This window comes from Nansenia antarctica (assembly GCF_963989245.1).
Source record: "Nansenia antarctica genome assembly, chromosome: 9".
NCBI lineage: Eukaryota > Metazoa > Chordata > Actinopteri > Argentiniformes > Microstomatidae > Nansenia > Nansenia antarctica.
This window is the reverse complement of record NC_137679.1, coordinates 30,855,353-30,877,971: the sequence shown is the minus strand read 5'-3', so window position 1 is coordinate 30,877,971 and position 22,619 is coordinate 30,855,353. Positions and strand designations below refer to the sequence as shown.

Here is a 22,619-nt window from a genome sequence, read left to right as displayed (position 1 = left end):
TCCCTCTCTCTCTTCCTCCCTCCCTCTCTCTCTATATATATACCCCCCCCTCCTTTCTCTCACTCCATATCTCTCCCTCTCTCAGTTTATCCCTCTCTGCCTCTGGCTACAGCCTCATACGGCAGGGTCGTGGGCCAAGCCGACCGGCTTACACCCCGACTGAAGGGAGTCAAACTGTGTCTGGATTAGCGGGGCACAGGGCTAGCCTAGCGGGATGCTAACCGGGAGGCTGCGTTAGCCTATTAGCGAAGCTCCCCTGTGGGGAGTGGGAACTGAGCGTAGCAGCTAACCCACGCAGCAGTCATACGCTAGCGCTGATGTCTCAGTCATCATCGTGGCTGGGTCAGTCAGATTAAAGCTCTTTGTCTTCGACTCTCACCGGTGTGATCAATTAGTGCCTGGGAAGGGCCTGGGCGGATTTAGAAATGAGGAGGAGGAGGAGGAGGGGGAAACGGCAATAAAATGAACTCCAAATCCAACAGGGGGTGAGAGAATAAAGAGCAACAACGGTGGGGAGACAGAGAAAAAGAAGCAAAGTCATCACTGATGAAAGAGGAGGAGGAGGAGGAGGAGGAGAAGGGAGGGGGAGAGAACAAGGCTAATGAGGAGTGGAAATGAGGAGAGGAAATGAGGAGAGGGGGTGGAGGGCATGAAAGAGTGCTGATGAACCACAGCGCCGAGGGGGGTTATGAGGAGAAGAAAGAGGAGAGGAGGAGGAGGAGGCGGAAAAGAAGAAGAAGAAGAAGAAGAAGAAGAAAGGTGGCGGGACTCTGAGGGTCCACAGCGGCGGTGCCCCCCCCCACCTGTACGCGGCGGTGCCCCCCCCCACCTGTACTCTCGCGTCCTGAGGGAGTAGAGCTTGAAGGCGCAGCCCAGGGCGATGACCAGCAGCAGGCCGCACACCAGGCTGCCGATCAGCGCGGCTGTGATGACCTTGCGGGGCACGGCGGCCATGCAGTCTCGCTCGTCGCTGCCGTCCAGGCAGTCCTCCTGCCCGTCGCACCGCCACGTCTCGAAGATGCACAGGTTGGTGCCGCAGTGGAAGTTCCCCGGCTGGCAGTCGAAGCAGTTCTTCTCGTCCGAGCCGTCCGGGCACTTCTTCTGGTTGTTGCAGCGCTCCGAGGCCGGGTAGCAGGCGCCGCTGCCGCCCTCGCATGGGTACTCCCTCTCCTGGCACACGGGGCACTCCTCCTCGTCGCGGCCCGTCGGGCAGTGCCAGTAGCCGTCGCAGCGCTGCCGGTCCGAGTAGCAGCCCTGGTCGCCGCCGCACGGGTGCTCCCCCGGGAAACAGTAACCTTTCACCTGGTGGGGTGGGGGGGGGGGGAGAGGAGAGGAGAGGAGAGGAGAGGAGAGGAGAGCAGAGGAGAGGAGAGTCAGACATTGTCAGCACAGCATGGAAACACAACCCTCAGCATCACAACGACATTGGCCATGACGTCACCAACACCGGGGGACACTTTCACCACTTGAGTGTCTGGACACATGACCACGTCTCGGGGGGACATGACGACCCGTACCTGGTAGGTGGCGTTGAAGCCGTGCCCAGGGCTGCGGGGCTGGGCCCGGTACAGCACGCTCATCTGGCCCCGGCTGGACTCCAGCAGGGCGGGCCTGCGGTTGTTATGATGCGAAAGCGCCTGCAGGAGGCGTTCCGCCCGCTGCGCCAGGCCGTCGTACACGTGCAGGGAGTCCCCGGGCCCCAGCTGGAGGTCCAGCTGCAGCAGGATGGGCTTAGGGTCCTGGGTGTCCAGCAGCCACCAGCACCTCAGCTCCCCTCCCCCTCCCCCCGCCGCCGCGCTCCGGTTGGACCGGAAGAAGTCTGGCGAGGCGAAGGAGCCGTAGAAGTTCCCCAGGCGCTTGCCGCACGCCGTGTCTGGGCAGCCCTGCTCGTCCGAGCCGTCGTGGCAGTCGCGGGCGCCGTCGCAGCGCAAGGGGGGGGGCAGGCAGCGCGTGGACTGGGCCTGGGTGCAGGGGTGGGAGCCGGGGGGGCACAGGCTGGGCCGGGCCTCGGTGGGGGGGGGCGCACAGTTGCGTTCGTCGGTGGCGTCGCCGCACTCGTCCAGGCCGTTGCAGCGCCAGGCGCGGGGGAGGCACTTCCCGTTACCACACAGGAACTCATCACTCTGACAGCTGCTCTGGCCCAGGCGGCCTGCGGGAGGGGAGCACACGCTGTCAACAACAACCACTGAGAGAGACACACACACAGACACAGACACAGACACACACACACACACACCATCGAGGATGTGTATCTAGGATAGTGTTCCTAATAAAGTGTATCTCTCACACACACACACACACACACACACACACACACACACAAAACGCAGGACCACTTCACTGGTGAGAATACAACACACACACACACACACACACACACACACGCACACACCAGGGTTTCCGTTAACCGGTAATTACCGGTCTTTGTCCGGTAAAATTTGTTGAAGTCCGACAAATTGAAAACTCGTCGGACATAATGTCCGGTGAAAATAATTCCCTCTAAGCACAATTTGAATACAATTCGTAGCGAATTGTATTCAAATTGGCTTCGGGCCACCATCTTCAGCCGAGCACCAAACACACACACACCCACACACACACAACACCGCCCGAGAGAGAAGGACCCGCCCCCCCCAGCCAGCCTATAGGCTAACCAAAGGGGGCGGGTCCCCCTCCCCCGGGCAGCGCCGCGCGTGCACGAGTGCGCGTGCCCGGTGCCCAGCCAAAAATGGTGGCCCGAAGCGGAGCGCCTTAACTTTATCGCACAATAACAAGGATAACAAACGAAACGGACAACATTTACACTAAGATGGAGACAAACTTCAGCGATATGATCTAACAGCCGGTCTTCAGGACGACATACAGACCCGTATGAGCTTACAGGGCTATCCCCTATCTATCTGAGAAAAGGCATAGGCCGGCTGTAACATCGAACGGAAATTAGCCTATACGCATTGCAAGTTAATTTAAAGCCTATTTATTTTCAAAGAGTTTTATTCTATTTTATTTTATCTGATAAAAGGCATATGAACGGAAATTAGGCTAGCCGTGTCACGCCAGAAGCCTACATGCTTGCACTGTTCAATAAAATGTTATACATCTAGACATTGTGGTATTTCTTTATATACGTATCCCAGCCTGCCTGCCTATCAATTGTTTCTCAATAAACAGTTATCTTCTCCTCATTGTCATACTCCCGAGTCCGATTAAGTATGATTTGACAGGCAGCTAAACGAAATGCCTTCCCAACCAGCGAGACCTGGGGGGTATTCCATCAACGCCGCCAAAGGAAAATCCAGGCCCACCCTGACAAGTCCCGCGAGATCTATCAAGATATGCCTGGATCTTTTTAAGAGTCTCGCGAGACTTAACGAAATAAGCCCAGATCCCCCCCCAGCGACGTCGATGGAACACCCCCCTGGTTATAGAAATGACGTTGTTTTATTGATTAAAAAAGGGTAAAACTGGAAAGAGAAAATAGAAAACTCACATTAATCCCAAACAATTTAACAAACTTCAGTTAACGTAATGTGGAGTCCGTTCATTGATCGATGCTGTCTGTTCAGTTCCCAGTGAGGCGCCCGTTCAGTGCTGGACATAATGGCATAGCGCGCATGCGAATCATGTTATATTATTATATATTATATAGCTCGCATCTAATCGTATCGGATGAGAAATAGACATTAAATGGCATATATAGGCCGCTACACAACAGTAATCACCGCGACAAACAGCTATATTAGATTTGCAGAAAAAAAATATGATTTTGATTTTTTTTTTTTTTATTATATTTTAATATGATGACCGGAATATATTACGTTTGTCCGGTAAATCGAAATCTTCCCGGACACGATGTCCGGCGGCAATTTTTTCTAACGGAAACCCTGACACACACACACACACACCATCTAGGACACAGCACTGAGGTTATCAACCAAAATGTTACCAAGTTATCAACACTGAAATACCACACACTGCCAAACAGACACAGCAGTGAGTTCATGGACGCTTCCCACAGCACTGAAATACCTGCACCGGACACTATATTAGGAACACCTTCTCGTTCATGGAGGTGGTGTGATGGTGTGGGGAATGTTTTCTTGGCAGACTTTGGATCCGTTAATACCAATCAATCATAGCTTGAATGCCTCAGCCTATTTGAGCATTGTTGCAGACCATGTGCATCCCTTCATGGCTACAATGTGCCCATCTTCACATGGCTTACTTTCCAGCATGATAGTGCACCATGTCACAAAGCAAAAGTATTTTCAAACTGGTTTCATGAACCTGACAGTGCGTTCAGTGTTCTTCAGTGGCCTTCTCAGTTACCGGATCTGAATCCAATATAACACCTTTGGGATGTGGTAGAACGGGAGATTCACAGCACCTGAAACCGAAACCTGAAACTGCACCTGAAAAATCTGCAGGAATTGCGCAATGCAATCATGGACCAGAATCTCAAAGGAATGTTTCCAACATCTTGTGGAATCAATTCCACAAAGAATTGAGGCTGTTTTGAGAGCAAAGGGAGGCCCTACCCAGTATTGGTATAGTGTTCCTAATAAAGTGTTCGGTGAGTGTATCACACACACACACACCTACTGAACGCAGGACCACTTCACTGGTGAGAATACAACACACACACATACACCACACAAACACCACACATACACATACACATACACATACACACACAAACACACACACACACACACACACACACACACACACACACACACACACACACACACACACACACACACACACCCCTACTTCTACTTCACTGGTAAGAATACAACAGAAGCCAAACAACAGCCGGTGACAACACAAGACACCAGGACAACCCTCAACTCGTTAAACAGGCGCACACACACACACACACACACACACACACACACACACACACACACACACCAAGACTCATCTAATGAGGAAAGAAAAACATCTGACGTAATCACTGCTGTTGTCAGAACGAGACTCTCTAATCAATGACCCCCCGCCGACTCTGCCTGAGCTGAGACAGCTTGACAAACACAGTCAATTACTGGTCATTGATTTGACCACATCCTGAGGTAAAAAAATGACAAACTTTGCATAAAGTGTCCCGCTCTCCTCCCCCGCAGCATTGATTGCGGCGTGCGGGATACGGTACGACGCCGTCAGATGCAACCTCGCCGTGATGACATCCAATTAGCAGGTTTTTATCTTCATTAACTACACACACACACACACACACACACACACGCACGCACACGCGCACACACGCACACACGCACACACGCAAACACACACACACACACACACACACACACACACACACGCGCGCGGCACTCAACATATGGAGGCACTTACACACACTGGTGCTAGTCCAGGCTGTGCATTATAGGATCATTTACACCCTGGTAACATTGTAAATAGGCTTTCGAGAGTGTGTGAAGACAATTCTATTTGGGAGCGGTAGCAGCCATAGATCAAAGTGCTGTCACACGATTTGCTGGTTTCCACCGACACCAGATTGTGACTGGTAAACACAGAGAGGGCTGCACCCTGCATAGATAAACCCCCTAGCCTGTTCTAAGCTGGCGGAATCAGCACAGTGCATTCCATTGTGTCTGGCCTGCCTGTGGCAGCACGTCCCAGCGCCTGTCTCTGCCCAAATCGCAAACTGCCCCGCCCCACACCCCTGCAACCTCCCCAGCTACAGTAGCCTACCACCCACTCACAAAACACCTGCCTGGGCCACACCCCGCTCCCACCCACAACAGCCCCTACCCCAGCTCCCACCCACAATAACCCCTGCCCCAGCTCCCACTCACAACAGCCCCTACCCCGGCTCCCACTCACAACAGCCCCTACCCCAGCTCCCACTCACAACAGCCCCTACCCCAGCTCCCACCCCCAACAGCCCCTGCCCCAGCGACCACCCACCCACCCCAGCTCCCAATCACAACAACCCCTGCTCATGCTCCCACTCACAACAGCCCAGCTCCTCCCCCAGGACCCACTCTTGCCCCAGCTCCTCCCCCAGGACCCACTCTTGCCCCAGCTCCTCCCCCAGGACCCACTCTTGCCCCGGCTCCTCCCCCAGGACCCACTCTTACCCCAGCTCCTCCCCCAGCTGCCAGCCACTCACCACGGATGTAGGAGAGACGGAAGCCCTGGGCCTGGCCCGAGCTGTTGGCCTGGGAGTGGAAGTAGAGCCAGACGCGGCCCCTGGAGGAGATGAAGGGAGGGGGGAGGAGGGAGCCACACACCCGGTACTCCTCCCTCCAGGTGGGGCCCAGGAGCAGCCAGTCTCCGGAGCAGCGGCCCGAGTCCTCCAGATCAAAGTTACGGAAACTGCAGGAGAGGAGACAAGAGGAGGAGGAACAGTGGTTAGATCAGCAGTGTATTATATGTGTATTGCGTATGTTATATTCAGTTAACCTTCCTAACAACAGTCCCTTTACGTATGGGTATCACCTCGCACAAGACAAGACATTCTATTCACCTTTGAGTTAAATGGTAAATGGACTGCACTTATATAGCGCCTTTATCCAAAGCGCTTTACAATGGCCTCTCATTCACCCATTCACACACCAATGGCGGCAAGCTACCATGCAAGGCGCCGTCCCGCTCACTGAGAGCGATTTGGGGTTCAGTGTCTTGCCCAACGACACTTCGACATGTGGCCAGCCAGCCAGAACTGCCGATCTGCCAACCTTGCGATCATTAGACGGCAGCTCTACCTCCTGCGCCACAGCTGCCCCCGAGTTCTATACGTTCTAACAGAGTAGGGGGATAAGGAATGGTCTCCTCATGGAAAAGCACAGTCACCACCGCTCCACACCCTCACCCTCACACAGCAGCTGGTTCCTGAGACACACCACAGACTGGATTCAGCGGCTGTGTGTGGGTTGGCGTTGGAGGCGGGGCGCTGTTCGTCTGAGCGGTAAATTGGGTCTTACAGCTGGTGTGCCGCAGCGGACGGCCATCACCAGGGGAACGGAGAGCCGGGGATGATGGGAGCTTCCGGGGAGGCTGGGAGGACTCTCAGCACCTCCCCTGTTATCAGAGGCTACAGTACCTCTGGATTAGAGGCACCCTCCCATCTACGTTACATTTAAATAGTAAGACAGTTAAGGTGTAGCCTGAAGAGATGGGTCTGCAGTCTCCGATAGGAGACGGGGAGTGATTCTGCAGTTCTCACAGCAATGGGAGGGTCGTTCCACCAGCGGGGAGCCAGTGTGGTGATGAGACGTGACCGGGCAGCGTGACTCCCTACACCAGGGGTCGGCAATTAGGTTTGGCCTCGGGCAAAAAAAAAAATATGCCACTAGATGGCGGGCCCGAACATAATCAAAGGATAATTTAAGTAATTGATTGTTAAAAAATGTGACACGTTCTAATGCTTTGACTTTTCTTTCGAGAAATGTACACATCGCTAGTCAACTAACACAGCTTGTTTTGTGAGCCTGCTAACAATGTAAAGTAGTGTTATAATTAACTAGATAGCAGTCCAATCCATTTCGTTGCAGTATTAGGCTTGACTAGTGAGTTTGTGTTGTGATTCTCAACAACGTTGAAACGTAGTTTCACCCTTTTCCATAGTTTTGAATAATACATGTGTGGACTGACGATGTAGCGCAGCCTAACTTATTCTAATAATTATTTAACATACTTTTATTCTGAATTATTCCCCCCTCCTCCCAGACTTACAAGGTCACATTATTTATTATTGGATTGGTTGTTTGCGTGTCGGGTGAAAAGAGGAAAGTTGACGGTGAAAACAGGGCATTTAAAGAGGAATGGACAGCGAACGTTCATCCTACTTCATCAATGCAAAGCCGTTGTGTGAGACTCACATCTTCCCTGCTCACAATGTTCCCTTTCTATACATGCGAGTCGTCCTTTGCGTCAATGAATGTGATAAAGACGCACGAGAGGAATCGATAGATGCATAAAAAATAAAAATAAAAACTGCCTGCGGATTAAAGTGACGTCAATATCACCAGATATCAAGCAAATAGTGACCGATGGGAGATGCCACTTTTCACATTAAGTGAGTACCAAGCCTGTCGTTATTGTATTTAATAACCTAATTGTATTTTGTATATTTTGAATGAATGGCTTATGGCTCATTGTACTTATTATGCCTAATAGCGCGTTTGCTCTGTCGTTTCAGGAGCATAGGCCTACCACCACTTTTGCGCCGATTTTGCTGTCAATGTTTTTCATAAAATTAAACAGAATTTGCTTTGTTACTGTTCATATGTGTGTTGCAGTCACATACGTAAACATTACGTTTGAATGATTTAATGAGCTGATGTTATTTTTTTCAAACCACACCGCATGTCGGCTATTTCAGCACCACGCCTTGTTCACCTACTTATGATTCACTCTGAGGGGTTCAGCGTCAGTGCGCTTCGGTGCACGCCGCTGCCTGATTGTCTGTCCCTGTGTCATTCACTCTCAACATGAATAAAAGTACAATAAGCATTATTCAGGTGGTGGTAGATTCTCTATTCAGACATTATAGGCGCGGTGTGGGACTGTCGGTCCGATATTGTATAAAAAAAAATAAAAATAAAAAAAATAAGTGGATTCTCAAAATAATCTGCTGGGCCAAATATTATTGGTGACGGGCCCGCAATGGCCCACGGGCCGCCTATTGCCGACCCCTGCCCTACACTGTGTGAGCTGTTCCCTGTGCAGGAGGCCAGGGTGGATAGGGAGTCTGGGCTGCATCAGAAACAACGTTTTCTGTCTCTCGTTGCATCCAAACAGCAATGAACGGGGGGTCAAGTAGTGGTTTACATTTACATTTTTGGCATTTAGCCGACGGCTTTACCCGACTTAAGCGACTTTGACCTCTCATTCACCCAAACACACACACATTCACACACCAATGGCGGCATGCTACCATGCAAGGTGCCGGCTCATTGGGAGCAATTTGGGGTTCAGTGTCTTGCCCAAGGACAACTCGGCACATGGCCAGCCGGGGATCGAACCACCGACCTTGTGATCATTAGACACCGGCTTTACCTCCTGAGCCACAGCCGAAAAAAGTAATCTATGCTCGGACCATGGGCCATTGGCAGACATAATGCTAGAAGAAGGAAGAGGTATCATTGTTACTATACAGTGTCTGTATTGTATATCGTACATAGACAGGTAGAGTCTAGACACCGTAGACTCTCTCTCTCTTTCTCTCCCTCTCTCTCTTCTTCTTCTCCTCCTCCCCCCCCCCCTCTGTCTCTCTCTCTAAAAGCATCGACTTTGCTTGTAGGATGTCTCCATTAGCCGTTAGAAGAAGTTAAATTACGTGAGCTCACGGCAATTGTCTGAATTGGAGCTAATGATTCACACTGCAAACGCTTAGTAAGGAATACTGTATCCGTTTTTTAAGGAAGACCGCTGGAGGCTAAAGCGAGGGCTAAGCTAAAACTGCATCCGACAGCTCATGTTACAACCACAGCAGTGTAGTAGGACCATTGGGGACTTAAGAGTAAGACTTAAATGACAGCTTATTAAGATGTAATAGTGAGAAAGAGAGACAGATTATGCCATTTCGCTGACGCTTTTATCCAAAGTGCCTTACATTGCAGTGAGTGCAGTGCATATATTTTTCATTTTTCTCAGCCAGGGACCAGTGGAGCTCTGAGGGTCTGTGAACCTTGTGTTTCCAGAGACCCTTGTTAGAATATCTTACCACTATCTTACCAGACAGCTCCTATCCCCTCTGTCCATCCTGAGCCCCCTCGACCACGACCACAACCACAACCAGTTCACCAGACACGAGAAACAGAGCTACCCACCACCATCACCTGTGAGGACCCTACATCTCTCTCTCTCTCTCCCACCCCTCTCTCTCCCCCCCCTCTCTCTCTCTCACCCCCCCCTCTCTCCCCCTCTCCCCCCCTCTCTCTCTCTCCCCCCTCTCTCTCCCCCCCCCCCTCCCCCCCCCCTCTCTCTCCCCCCCCCCCTCTCTCTCTCCCCCTCTCCCTCTCTCTCCCTCCTCTCTCATTAGAGCTGGAGCAGAGATGCCTACACAGACAGACTGTGGCTTTGCTGGGCTGCCAGGGGCGGGGGGGGGAGACAGGACCAGGGTCTGGTCATAGTGGAGCAGTATTGATCTGATAAACATCGGTGGCGCTTCCCTCAACCACTTAGTAATGATCTCAGTGCATATAGCTTCGCTGGGGTCATAATGTGCGCGCACACACACAGACACACACACACACACACACGCACAGACAGACAGACAGACAGACAGACAGACAGTGTGTAGCTGGAGTAGCTGAGGAGTAGGGATGATGTCATGCAGTTGGCAACACTCTCTGTAACAGAACTTTTCTGCCAACTTCGGAAAGAAATAGTAGCTGTCTTCACAGTCTGCCTCACCTCTGCCATCTGAACCTGAGAACAGTGATAAGAGAGAGAGGAGGGAACGGCACGGAGGAGGACCGGGTGTCAGCAGACGGCCACGTTCCACCGTCTGCCTCGCAACTGGAGAAACGCACGCATGCGCGCACGCACACGCACACGCACACGCACACGCACACGCACACGCACACGCACACACACACACACACACACACACACACACACACACACACACACACGCACACGCACACGCACACACACACACACACACGCAGGGACTGTATTTTCAGTAGGGTAATTATCACCATAGCAGCAGACCCTCTGCTCTCCCCGGGCATGTAAACACTGAGACAGGGACACTGAGCTGAGCTCACAGATTCAATCAGTCACTTCCACCGCAGCCCGCCGCTTTCCCAGAATTCTCCCCATCATTATCTGAGTTACATGACGATCCACGAAGCATAGCTGGTAGTAATAGGACAGGCTTCATTGAAAACTATTCAGGTATGGGGGAGAGGGAGAGGGACTGCTCTGAAGACCCATCACTTCAGGCTACATATTAATTGGCCCTCCTAAGGACCTCCTGATCCCCACTACCCCCCTGTACAGTTTATCTATTATAAATAAATAAAAACAAAAAAAGAATAATAATAAAAGAAAATTCTTCCTTCTTCTACCATTGTAGCTGCCGATGGCCCCTGGTTTTGGAATAGATTACTATTTCTTATGATAACTGATGGATAAATGATTCACTTACTTAGACAAATGTATTTGTTGTGAGTCACGTTGGATAAAGGCGTCTGCTAAATGCCAACAATGGCATGCATATGCTCTGCCCTGCAGGGGTCTGGGTGTTCTCTGAGTAGGGGAGAACAGGGGAGAACAGAGGACTCCTGCTGCTGTTGTTGTTGTTATTGTTGTTGTGATAATACAAACATGTTGAAGGGTGTTAAGTAAGAACTCTCTCTGGCATCCATCTGGTCCTGTCTCTGGGGACATGAGTCATCTAGTGAGGATGATGGAGGGAGAGAGGGAGGGAGGGTGAAACTGAGGGAGAGAGAGAGGGAGTGAGAGGGAGAGGGAGAGGGAGAGGGAGAGGGAGAGCGAGAACATGGCAGAGATATATATGAAACAGCCCACTGAGGATTGAGTGAGACAGAGAGAGGATGATATATAAGCAATGTGTTCACGAACGCTTCAATTTATTATAAGTGAACAGAGGAGGGGGATAATGTCTGTGTGTGTGTGTGTGTGAGAGAGAGAGTGTGAATGTATGTGTATGTGTGAGAGAGAGCGTGAATGTGTGTGTGTGTGTGTATGTGTGAGAGAGAGCGTGAATGTGTGTGTGTGTGTGTGTATGTGTGAGAGAGAGGGTGAACGTGTGTGTGTGTGTGTGTGTGTTTGGGTAAGTGTGTTTCGGCGACCCAGCTGTTCCTCAGTGTGTTGAATCCAACATTTAGCTAATGAAGATAAAAACCAACTAATTGGACGTCATCGCAACGACTTGGCTCTTGACAGCATCGTATTGCATTCTGCACGCCATAATCAATGATGCGGGGGGGTTGGAGGGCACGTGTGTGCGTGCGTGGTGTTACCTGATGGTGATGACCTCTCCTCTGTCTCCCTGGATGTTCCAGCTACAGTTCATCCCGGGGGGGTAGTTGAGGGGCCAAGAGGGGCTGTAGATGACCCCTCTCCGCTCCGTGTGAAGCTCCACCTTCCCGCTGCACGCCGCTGGGGGGGACAAACACACACGGGAAAGGACAATCAGATAGGGGGGTGGTTGTGTGTGTGAGAGAGAGAGAGTGCACAGGAGAAACGAAGAGAACTTCTAATACAAGCTGAGGCACAGAGGATTTTGGGGTTAATCTCACACAGTAAAGAACTGCTGCTGGCCACCATTACCAGGGGAGACTGGCGGAGGTAGGCCTCCGAGGGCGGGATCATTGTGATGCATGGCACGGACTGAGGGACGGTATTCCGTTCCGTGCATTAAAATGATTTATACCTCCACAGCACTGTACGAACATGGAGAGTGTTCACTAGTTATTTGTTGGGTTTTTTCTGTGAAAAAGAATGTTAATCCTGGTTTGAAACACCTACATACACTGCACCCTTACGCACGACTACTGTCACTGTTTTATTATATTATATTAGGCTATATTTTACTGTTGATTTGTTGACTGTTGTTGCTCGGGGAGCAAGATTCCAAAGCATGTCACTACATCCATTACGGCTGGCTCTATGAGATGTACGTGACAGATAAAATTGGATTTGATTTGATTTTAACAGCAGACACAGTTTCAGTTCACCTAAATGAGGCAGAAGATGTCATCTGCTCTGCTGTTTGGGTGAGACTGACAGGGAACGACTGCACTTGTCTCTAGATATGGGCAAGGCAAATGGATTTATACAGCACATATTCATACAATTAAATGCAAACTTGCTTTACATAAAAACATGGAATACAATAAAAAGTTACAATATAAATCAGTCATTATTTAAAATACAATAAATTAAAAACCAAACAAAGGAAGTGCAGTTAAATAACAAAACATTTAAAAGGTTCAAGCTTAAAATAAATAAATAAAAACAAATAAATCTGTTAAAAACCTAGCCTAAACTGTCAGTATTTAAAACTCAGTAAATTAAAAGCCAAACAAACAGTCTTCAGCTTATTTTAAAACATTTATAAAGATGGAGCTGACCAAATGTTTGGTGATAGCTTGTTCCAGTTTTTTGGGGATATGAGAGCTGCTGGTCAGCCATTCTCCTCACAGGGGAGGTGGGGGTTTGGGGGGGGGGGCTGACGTAACTGTCACGGCTCTGTTTGACAGACACGGATGGGGGGGGGGATCTCAACACAGGTTTCCATGCTTCAGTGAAGGGATGAAATATTCAGTATTCCACTGACAGCCACTGGAGCTGACAGTACAATAAGCTTCCTGGCCAGAGGAGAGACACAGACGCAGCAGCACCAGATCATAAGACTGAGCTATTTCATATAGGCTAACCCAAATACCTATGTTTCTGTTGGTATTCCCAGTGTGTTTCTGTTGGTATTCCCAGTCTGTTTCTGTTGGTATTCCCAGTGTGTTTCTGTTGGTATTCCCAGTCTGTTTCTGTTGGTATTCCCAGTGTGTTTCTGTTGGTATTCCCAGTGTGTTTCTGTTGGTATTCCCAGTGTGTTTCTGTTTGCTATTCCCAGTGTGAAAGAGACAGAGGAGGAACACATGCCTGCCTGTCACACATCGGTGTGTCTCCAAACGTGTCGGTCGGTGAGTGACAGATCTCCACCTTCACCTATCACTGGCTCCACCTGTACTGCCCTTCACACTCCCCTAGGCTCTGTTACAGTGCGTGTGTGTGTGTGTGTGTGTGTGTGTGTGTGTGTGTGTGTGTGTGTGTGTGTGAGTGTGTGTGAGTGTGTGTGTCTGTGAGTGTGTGTCTGTGAGTGAGAGTGAGAGTGTGAGTGTGAGTGTGAGTGTGGGTGTGAGTGTGAGTGTGAGTGTGAGTGTGAGTGTGAGTGTGAGTGTGAGTGTGTGTGTGTGTGTGTGTGTGTGTGTGTGTGTGTGTGTGTGTGTGTGTGGCAGCAAAGCTGAAAGGTAAACACCTGCCAGATGTGTTAAAGCTGTGGATGGAGTGACAGCCATGTGACAGGCAGCAGGCCAGTCCCCCTGCTGAGTGGCAGGTGTGAGTCACCACACTCGTCTTCTCTGGGTTTCCTTGGTCTCTCTCCTCTAATGAGCCTCATCACCCGGGGACGTATCCCTCCTCGCAGAGTCATGGATGTGCTAACTCCATATATTGACTCTCAACAGCAGTTTTCCAGAGGGACTACACTGTAAATGCAAACTGGGGATTCAAAGACACGGGGACCTACCTTATACGGTGTGTGTGTGTGTGTGTGTGTCTGTGTGCACATGTGTCACCCTCTACCTAAAGCTTCTAATGCATTCTCACTCACCACATAGAGGAGCTATATCATTCCTTTATTCATGATGAGCTGAATTATGGATATACAGCTGTGTGTTTGAGGGACCAGCACAGAGACAGTGCCAGAAAACACACCCTAGCCTAGTCCCTATGATCCTCCCTCTCACACTGGCACAGGGGACGGAAGGGCAAAACCACAGGCTGGCACACAGGGCCTTTATCTCTTCATACTACAGTGAGTGGCATTGATTTGCGGTGTTCATAACCCTTCCATCACCCCTCTAGGCGCTGCAGTGGAAGAGCCCATCACTAAAGGTAGAGAAACTTGATCTAGGACTGAATATGTTGATGTAAGGGAAAAGAGGATCCCTTCACAGACACAACGGGCTGCTATCAACACACACTGTCCCAGTCAATAACACTGAGGACCCTGGAAGGAGCATCATCCCTAGTCACTTTGCATGTAAATAAATATAAGATGCACAACACTCAAGATTCAAGACCCATCTGTTGTTCACTCGCCTTTCTACAGCGTGGGACGGGTCCTGAGTAACACTATTCCCTATAGTTGCCTGAGACCATTTTCTGATCTTGATCTGATCTTTTTGTATTTTCGGTTCTTTTCGTAGTATGAAAAAGGCGCTTTTAAATTAAATCTATTATTATTAATATTTGTTATTAATATTAGTACATCAAATACCACTTAGAGACAACATGGTAAACAGGTTATTTTACACCACAATAACCCATCAATATTCAATAGAAGCACGGCCGGTAGAGAGACAGAGAGACATCCATCCTTCCTAACGTAAGCAAAACAAAATGTCACTGTACCCCTGTTTCAAAGCCCGGTCTATAACAACCTATTAGAACCTTTCCAACAGTTAGTTTATAAACTGTCGGGTTTCGCAGGTCCATTCATACGTCCAGCCAGCTCCTGGGCCTTGCCTTGACAGTGCCCAGTCCTCAACAATGGCTTCACAGGGGCCGGCAGGAAGCTGCCGGCTCGGTTCCTGTCAGAAGGACTTTGTGTGTGTGTGTGTGTGTGTGTGTGTGTGTGTGTGTGTGTGCTGGTGTTTTTAAAGAGCCTCTCATTAGGACCTGGACCGCGTTCCCCACAAGGCCCTGCATCAAAGCCACTGAAGAGGAAGAGCTCAGTGAGTTCACACAGCCTTGGCTTTAATATTCTCGCTCTCTCTCTCTCCCTCTCCCTCTCCCTCTCTCTCTCTCTCATTCCCTCTCTCTCCCTCTCTCTCTCTCCCTCCCATATCAGCAGTGTACCAGGGACAGACACACTGTGTGCGAGCACAGACACAAACACAAGGTCCTTATGGATCATAATCAAAACAAAACACCCTATTCATTAAACTGGCCGTGCAAAGCAGTCCAAGTAAAAGGAGGAGGGAGGGAGGGATGGAGGGAGGGATGGAGGGAGCTCAGCTGATCTCTTTGGGGACAGAGTGCTGTGAACCAGCTCAGAGGTGTAAAATCCCCTCCAGGCTGATTAAATATAGACCCTGTACACCGATGCTAACTCCTTACACATGGCAGAAGGGAATGGGGCAGAATAGAAAGCGATACAATATGTGCCTTGTTATTTTCCTTAAAACGATGCTTCTATAAAGCAATGGAGCCTTGCTCTACAACTAAAGACAGGTGCTGGAAAATGTCCACACAGCAATATAAACAGCCCTTAAAACGTGTATCACTTAGGCCAAACGCAACGCTGATAACAGCCTGGCTTCACTTACTACTTAGTACTTTTTGTTCTGGAGGCGTGATAGATAAATAAATCAAACATGAAGCTAGGTGAGATTTGTTTAATTACGGCGATCCTAAAGAATACATGATTCCTATTCCGTCTTATCGTTGCTGGAGTGGTGGAGCTAAGTATTATTCAAAATACTTAAATGAGAGTGTGTTCTCATGAGATATTTACATTTATGGCATTTAGACATCATCCAAAGTGACTTACAACAAATACATTTGTATATATAGAATATAGTTATAAATATATAATAAATACACACATATATAGAGAGTGAGAGAGAGAGGGAGAGAAAGAGATAGAGAGAGAAACAGACTGCAAGAGAGAGAGAGAGAGAGAGATTTGTCTATATAGATAGTGACTGAGAATGTGGTGGAGTGTGGACGTGTGTTTTGTCTTCGACTCTGATTAATCAATTAACTGGAAGGCATCCTGATTCACACTCAGCACAGCAGTACCCCCCACTGCCGCACAGCTGGGTAATGTAATAGAGTATTCTGATGTAAGGGAAGTTGACTGTATACTAAGCGCTCCTCAGACAGCAGTGCAGCAGAGAGCAGTAGAGCTGATCATTGTTATTACCAATCTGGCCTGAGTTAGCAGGAGTGTAGGGACTTGGCAGCACTACAAAACGTTTGAGCATCTTGCTCTGCATTAATGCAGCACGGCACTCTGTTTGTTCGGCCGGCCGGCCGACACACACACACACACACACACACACACCCCCACACACACACACCCACCCACACAAACACAAACACACACCCACCCACCCACCCACACACACACACCCACACAAACAAACACAAACACACACCCACCCAGACACACCCACAAACACACTTGAACTGAGCCATCTGGGCAGGTGAAGGAGGAGGTCAGACTTCAAGGCAAATCTCAGCTGATTAAAAAACAGATTCTTATATAGTGGCTCAAAATATCTAAAGCTCAATCTGTCCTGTCCCCCGGCCCCCCCTCGCCTATCTGTCCCCCCCCCAACACCTTCTCATACACTGGCTCAGCTCTCCTTCTGTCTTCCTTCCTGTGTGATTGTCTATTTTACAGACACATGTGCACACATATATATATACACATACATACATACACTCAATTAGGAACACCTGTACACAGTCCAAGTTGGTAGAGGTTGTGTAATGGTGTGGTGAACAATTTCTTAGCATTTCCAGACAGTTAATACCAATCACCGCTTGAATGCCACAGCCTATTCGAGTATTGTTGCTGACCATGTGCATCCCTTCAAGGCCACAATGTGCCCATTTTCTACTGACAACTCCCGGCACGATAATGCACCAAAGCAAAAGTAATCTCAAACTAGTTTCATGAACATGACAAATGAGTTCAGTGTTCTTCAGTGGCCTTCTCAGTTACCGGATCTGAATCCAATAGAACACCTCTGGGATGTGGTCGAACAGGAAATACACCGCTTGAAAGCGCAGCTGGAAAATCTGCAGGAATTATGTGAGACAATCATGGACCAGTATCTCAAAGGGATGTTTCCAACATCTTGTGGAATCAATGCCATGAAGAATTGATGCTCTTTTGAGGGCAAAGGTAGGCCCTACCCAGTATTAGTATAGTGTTCCTAATAAAGTGTTCAGTGAGTGTATACATACATGGTAATTAGCTTCAAGACAGGTGCTGCTGGTGATGAGTTCCCACAGGACACTGAGCTTGCATGGCAACACAGGAGACTAGAACCTTGTGTGTGTGTGTGTGTGTGTGTGTATGTTGGGGTGGGTGTGCGTGCCCCCCCGCGCCCCCCCCCCCCCCACACACACACACACACTCTCTTCAGCAGAGTTTCTCTTTGCCCTTCTCCACAGGGCCTTAGCCGGTGGCCCGAGGGCAGCATGGCTGCTTTGTCTGAGCCCACGGTTTCGTGGTTTATTTGTGTGTGTTGTGTGTGTGTTTTCTCCTGACAAAGGGAGGGATTTTCACAGCTATGGTCCTGGCAACCACGCCCCATGGTCATGCCATGCTACAGGGTTGGGGAACTCTGGAGGGAGGGAAGATGGTGGTGATGTTTTCCACCTCAGACGTTCAGGGGACGAGACAATGCATGTGACTAATGCGTGACCGGGCTCACACCGAGGGCTCTGACACTCTTTGTTCCCAAAACCAGAAGAGGCAGCAGAGGGAAGGGTGACTCTGCTTCCCTCCTCTGCGGTTTACCTCACCCTCTGCCTCCTTCCCAGAGGGAAAAAATGCCCTTCTTTTTATCTATGGTTCTGAGTTGTGCTGACATGTCTGGTGTTGTGCCACATCCTCCATATCCGTGCTTCACATCATCGGCCTGTCTCTCAAAACAATAAAAAGCTCCCGCTGCCAAGAGAGGAGAGGGGGAGGGGCAAACCAACACAAAGTAGCTACATCATGGCACAGACTTCTGGGAGAGGTTACTCAGACAGTGGAGTGTCTCCTAGCTTTGATTTACCTGGCTCTTACCTGCACACTCAGGATCAATAAGCGACAGCAGGGTGGTATATTGAACCATTGAAGTGAAATAGTGGCCATGACGTCCAGCAGCAGTTCGTTACTGTGAGAGATTAACCGAAAAAATCCTCTGTGCCTCAGCTTGTATTAGTCTTAATTTTCTCTTGCGCAAACCCTCCCCCACTCCCGCTCTCTGTCTCTCTCTCTCTCACACACACACACACACACACACAACCCAGCACACCATGCACCGACACACAACACACACACACACACACAACCCTCTGGTCACAAACACACAGATAGACACACACACACACACACACACAACTGAAGTAATCCAGTGGTTCACTGGGAGTTCATGACAGAGGCCCATCCATATTGCAGAGGCATCACCAGAGCTCAGTGAGAGACCCATTACATGGACACAACTCTGAGCACATCTGCTCCCAGGGGGGCAGCTGGGGACCCATCACAACCACCGCCATGACAACAGAGGCCGGGGAAAAGGTAGTGTTCATACACTCAACGCCAGAATGGGATTCTTCTTCTTTTTTTCATGATTGAATCAATGCAGCGGTGCATACACAATCAACAGACATGCAAACATTTAGACACACATATGCACACTCATTACGGCAGGACACACACACACACACACCCCACTCACTATCTATCATTAAACACATCCCACGCACAGGCACCTTATTCTACTGCTTCCTGCTGTCATCAACTGCTACCTCAGGGCTATACTCATGTTATTTCTATTTATTATTTCTATTGTTATACTACTCTATCAGAATCAGAAGCACTTTTATTACATCCCAATATATGAGTACACAAGACAAAAATTATTTCGCTTTGGTTCCTCAACATTAACATTGCAGCATCAAGATACTGTCTCTTGTGCTTTTTTTTGTTTCTTTTTTTATAGGCTATATAACTATTGCCATTTTTGTCTTGTAAGAAATAGAATTGTACTCTCTCATACTTAATGGGATGTAACAATAAACTTGTTTCTGATTCAACTGTGGTGAGTTTGTTACTCTGTGGGGCCAGTCCCCTGGAACATAATAGTCCCAAGCAGCAGAAGAATTCCACGTTCAAAAGCATAAGTTACAACATGCTATAATGAGCTGGTGTGTACTGAAGGTGGGAAGCATTCCCACAAAGAAGAAAAAAAGGAACATTGAAACCTTTTGGCTGTTGCTTCATTTAGTAACAAGTCTTTGCATGTGTCGGGGAAATGAGGCAGTGTGGGAAAGCTTGTGTTCAGGTTCTTTCTTTTATGTGAGAGTGAAGTAGTGTGGGGGGGAAACATGGTCCATTCGAGCGTGTCTCAGGTTTCCTAAGGACCACCCCCCCCCCTCCTTTCTGCCTCCAGAATGACACCTTCAGCTCACACATTCACCTCCCCAGGCTAGGGCCTAATGGGACTTGCAAGGTGTGGGGGAGGGGTGACAGCTTTGAGGTAGAAGGAAGGGACCTCCAGAGAGACCACAGATCAATGTCTCAGGTTGAGCTTGGAGTACTCACAGACCTCCAGGTTGTTTGAGTGAGACCCTGGATTTGTAAGTATGTATGACATTGGCTATGTAGTGACATTGGATAACCCCCCCCCCACACACACACACACACCAATATCAATAGAAGAAAGTAGTTGATAATTCATACATAGAATAACAGAGTAGAGGGTTCATCTTTGTATGCCAGAGTTGTCTTTGGGCTTGTGTGTGTGTGTGTGTGTGTGTGTGTGTGTGTGTGTGTGTGTGTGTGTGTGTGTGTGTGTGTGTGTGTGTGTGTGTGTGTGTGTGTGTGTGTGTGTGTGTGTGTGTGTGTGTGTGTGTGTGTGTGTGTGTGTGTGTGTGTGTGTGTGTGTGTGTGTGTGTGTGTGTGTGTGTGTGTGTGTGTGTGTGTGTGTGTGTGTGTGTGTGTGTGTGTGTGTGTGTGTGTGTGTGTGTGTGTGTGTGTGTGTGTGTGTGTGTGTGTGTGTGTGTGTGTGTGTGTGTGTGTGTGTGTGTGTGTGTGTGTGTGTGTGTGTGTGTGTGTGTGTGTGTGTGTGTGTGTGTGTGTGTGTGTGTGTGTGTGTGTGTGTGTGTGTGTGTGTGTGTGTGTGTGTGTGTGTGTGTGTGTGTGTGTGTGTGCGCGCGTTTCTGTGTGTAGAGAGATCCTATGCTGCCAGCTGCGCTAGAGCAAGACGTCCAAGGATGGATGCTGTGCAAAAGCAAAAGCAATGATGTAATGCTGATAGTGGAAACACTGTATCATATGCTGCGGGTTGGTGTGCACACAACACCATCAAACATTTGAGAAAGCAGCCATGTTTACAAACTAAAGCTATCGTTTATCAGAAGAAATCAATGGAAATCAATGTGTGTGTGTGTGTGTGTGTGTGTGTGTGTGTGTGTGTGTGTGTGTGTGTGTGTGTGTGTGTGTGTGTGTGCGCGCGTTTCTGTGTGTAGAGAGATCCTATGCTGCCAGCTGCGCTAGAGCAAGACGTCCAAGGATGGATGCTGTGCAAAAGCAAAAGCAATGATGTAATGCTGATAGTGGAAACACTGTATCATATGCTGCGGGTTGGTGTGCACACAACACCATCAAACATTTGAGAAAGCAGCCATGTTTACAAACTAAAGCTATCGTTTATCAGAAGAAATCAATGGAGGTCATGATACATAACATAATTCAGAAGGGACACACATGCCAACGCATAGGGTACAATGATATATGAGCAATGTGTGAAAATGCAACGTAGCAGATCCAATTATTGTGGCACAATTGCCTTGATGCACAATGACACAATCCACAATCGAAATATCAAAAAGTTACAGTGCAATGCAGAATGATAAAGTTAACGGCTTGGCAGACATTGTAACATTGTAAAAACAAGAACCCATCCCTATACTCACCAACACAAACCAAAGCGAAGCGTATACATATCCATTTGATTAACAGAAGCTGGGGCGCCCAGATCCGCTCCATCATTCCACGAGCCCAGGTAATTCTTTTGTCATCTTGGGGATAATTTCCGTAACATCTGTAGTAGCGATTGCGTCCGAATATTATTATTAAATAATATCGCCACCACGTACCCTTAGTGTAAATAAAATACAAAACCTCTAGTACGCGGGAATTTGTGTTGGCAAAACCATAAGTCTGATCAGATGCAATGTTCACCGAGACAAAGTGATCCAACACCGCGAAGGGGGATATGTGGTCTCCTCCGGGTGAATGGCTTCTCTCATGGTTTCCGCTTTGACTGATATCTTCAATCGGAAAAGTGCTTTGCTACATTCGTGGGAGACTTCGCCCAACAATGCACATTTCACGATTCCCCATCTTCTTCTGCCATTGGTCACTTCCTATTATAATATCCCATCCACTCGCTGTGCAGGCTGTTCAGTTGCATTCAATAACTATTTCATGTCGTTTCATTGTAGGCTACTAAAGCATAGCGCGCAAGACGTCCATAGGCTGGGTGTGAAATATTTCGTTGCGGATACGTTCAAAGGCGATACTCACACTTCGTTCCAGAAGTGTTGTTGCTCATCCATCTCGTCCAAGATGTGAGAATGCACCTCGACAGTCGACATATAAATAGTGACCGAATGTGCACTCTCGCGTCCTATCTTTTGCATCGCTTTCACACGATCAATAGAGAGACGTTTCTATAACAGTCGAGCTAGCAAGTTTATTGCAAAACCATGTTGTTTTGCTGATTGATATGCCAAACAAATCCTTAAGAATTGCAATGTATATTGTTTCCATCACTCATCCATCCCATGCAGGGACACGGTTTCAACCTTGCCTTAAATCCTGCCCTCACATGGACAGATAGCGTTACTGCACATCCTCCAGCAGTGGTCATATTCACTCTTAAATGACATCCCGTATTTTGAGTTCCTATATTGCAAACTATGTAATCTTTTACAATAAATTGTTGGAGACGTTGTGTGTGAGTTAACGATCTGCATTTTTTTCCCGTGTCATTGATAAGTACCATTTCACAGGAAGACGGAAATACAGGGAAAAGGCATCGCTGGGATTCGAACCCAGGATCTCCTGTTTACTAGACAGGCGCTTTAACCATCTAAGC

General features: G+C 48.7%; 1 protein-coding gene across 1 annotated transcript in view; it reads right to left on the bottom strand.

Moving 5' to 3' along the window:
* lrp3 (low density lipoprotein receptor-related protein 3) overlaps positions 1-22,494 on the bottom strand; it is a gene marked incomplete at its 3' end in the record, with an annotated part of 27,341 nt that extends 4,847 nt beyond the window's left edge. Inside the window, exons 1-5 of the mRNA XM_080539684.1 lie at positions 21,433-22,494; positions 11,961-12,099; positions 6,134-6,339; positions 1,518-2,149; positions 830-1,302 (exon numbers count right to left, since the gene is read on the bottom strand). Of these exons, the coding sequence (XP_080395810.1) occupies positions 830-1,302; positions 1,518-2,149; positions 6,134-6,339; positions 11,961-12,099; positions 21,433-21,508 (1,526 nt within the window). The 5' untranslated portion in view covers positions 21,509-22,494. The remainder of the gene's footprint in view (positions 1-829; positions 1,303-1,517; positions 2,150-6,133; positions 6,340-11,960; positions 12,100-21,432) is intronic.
* Positions 22,495-22,619: the final 125 nt, after the last annotated feature.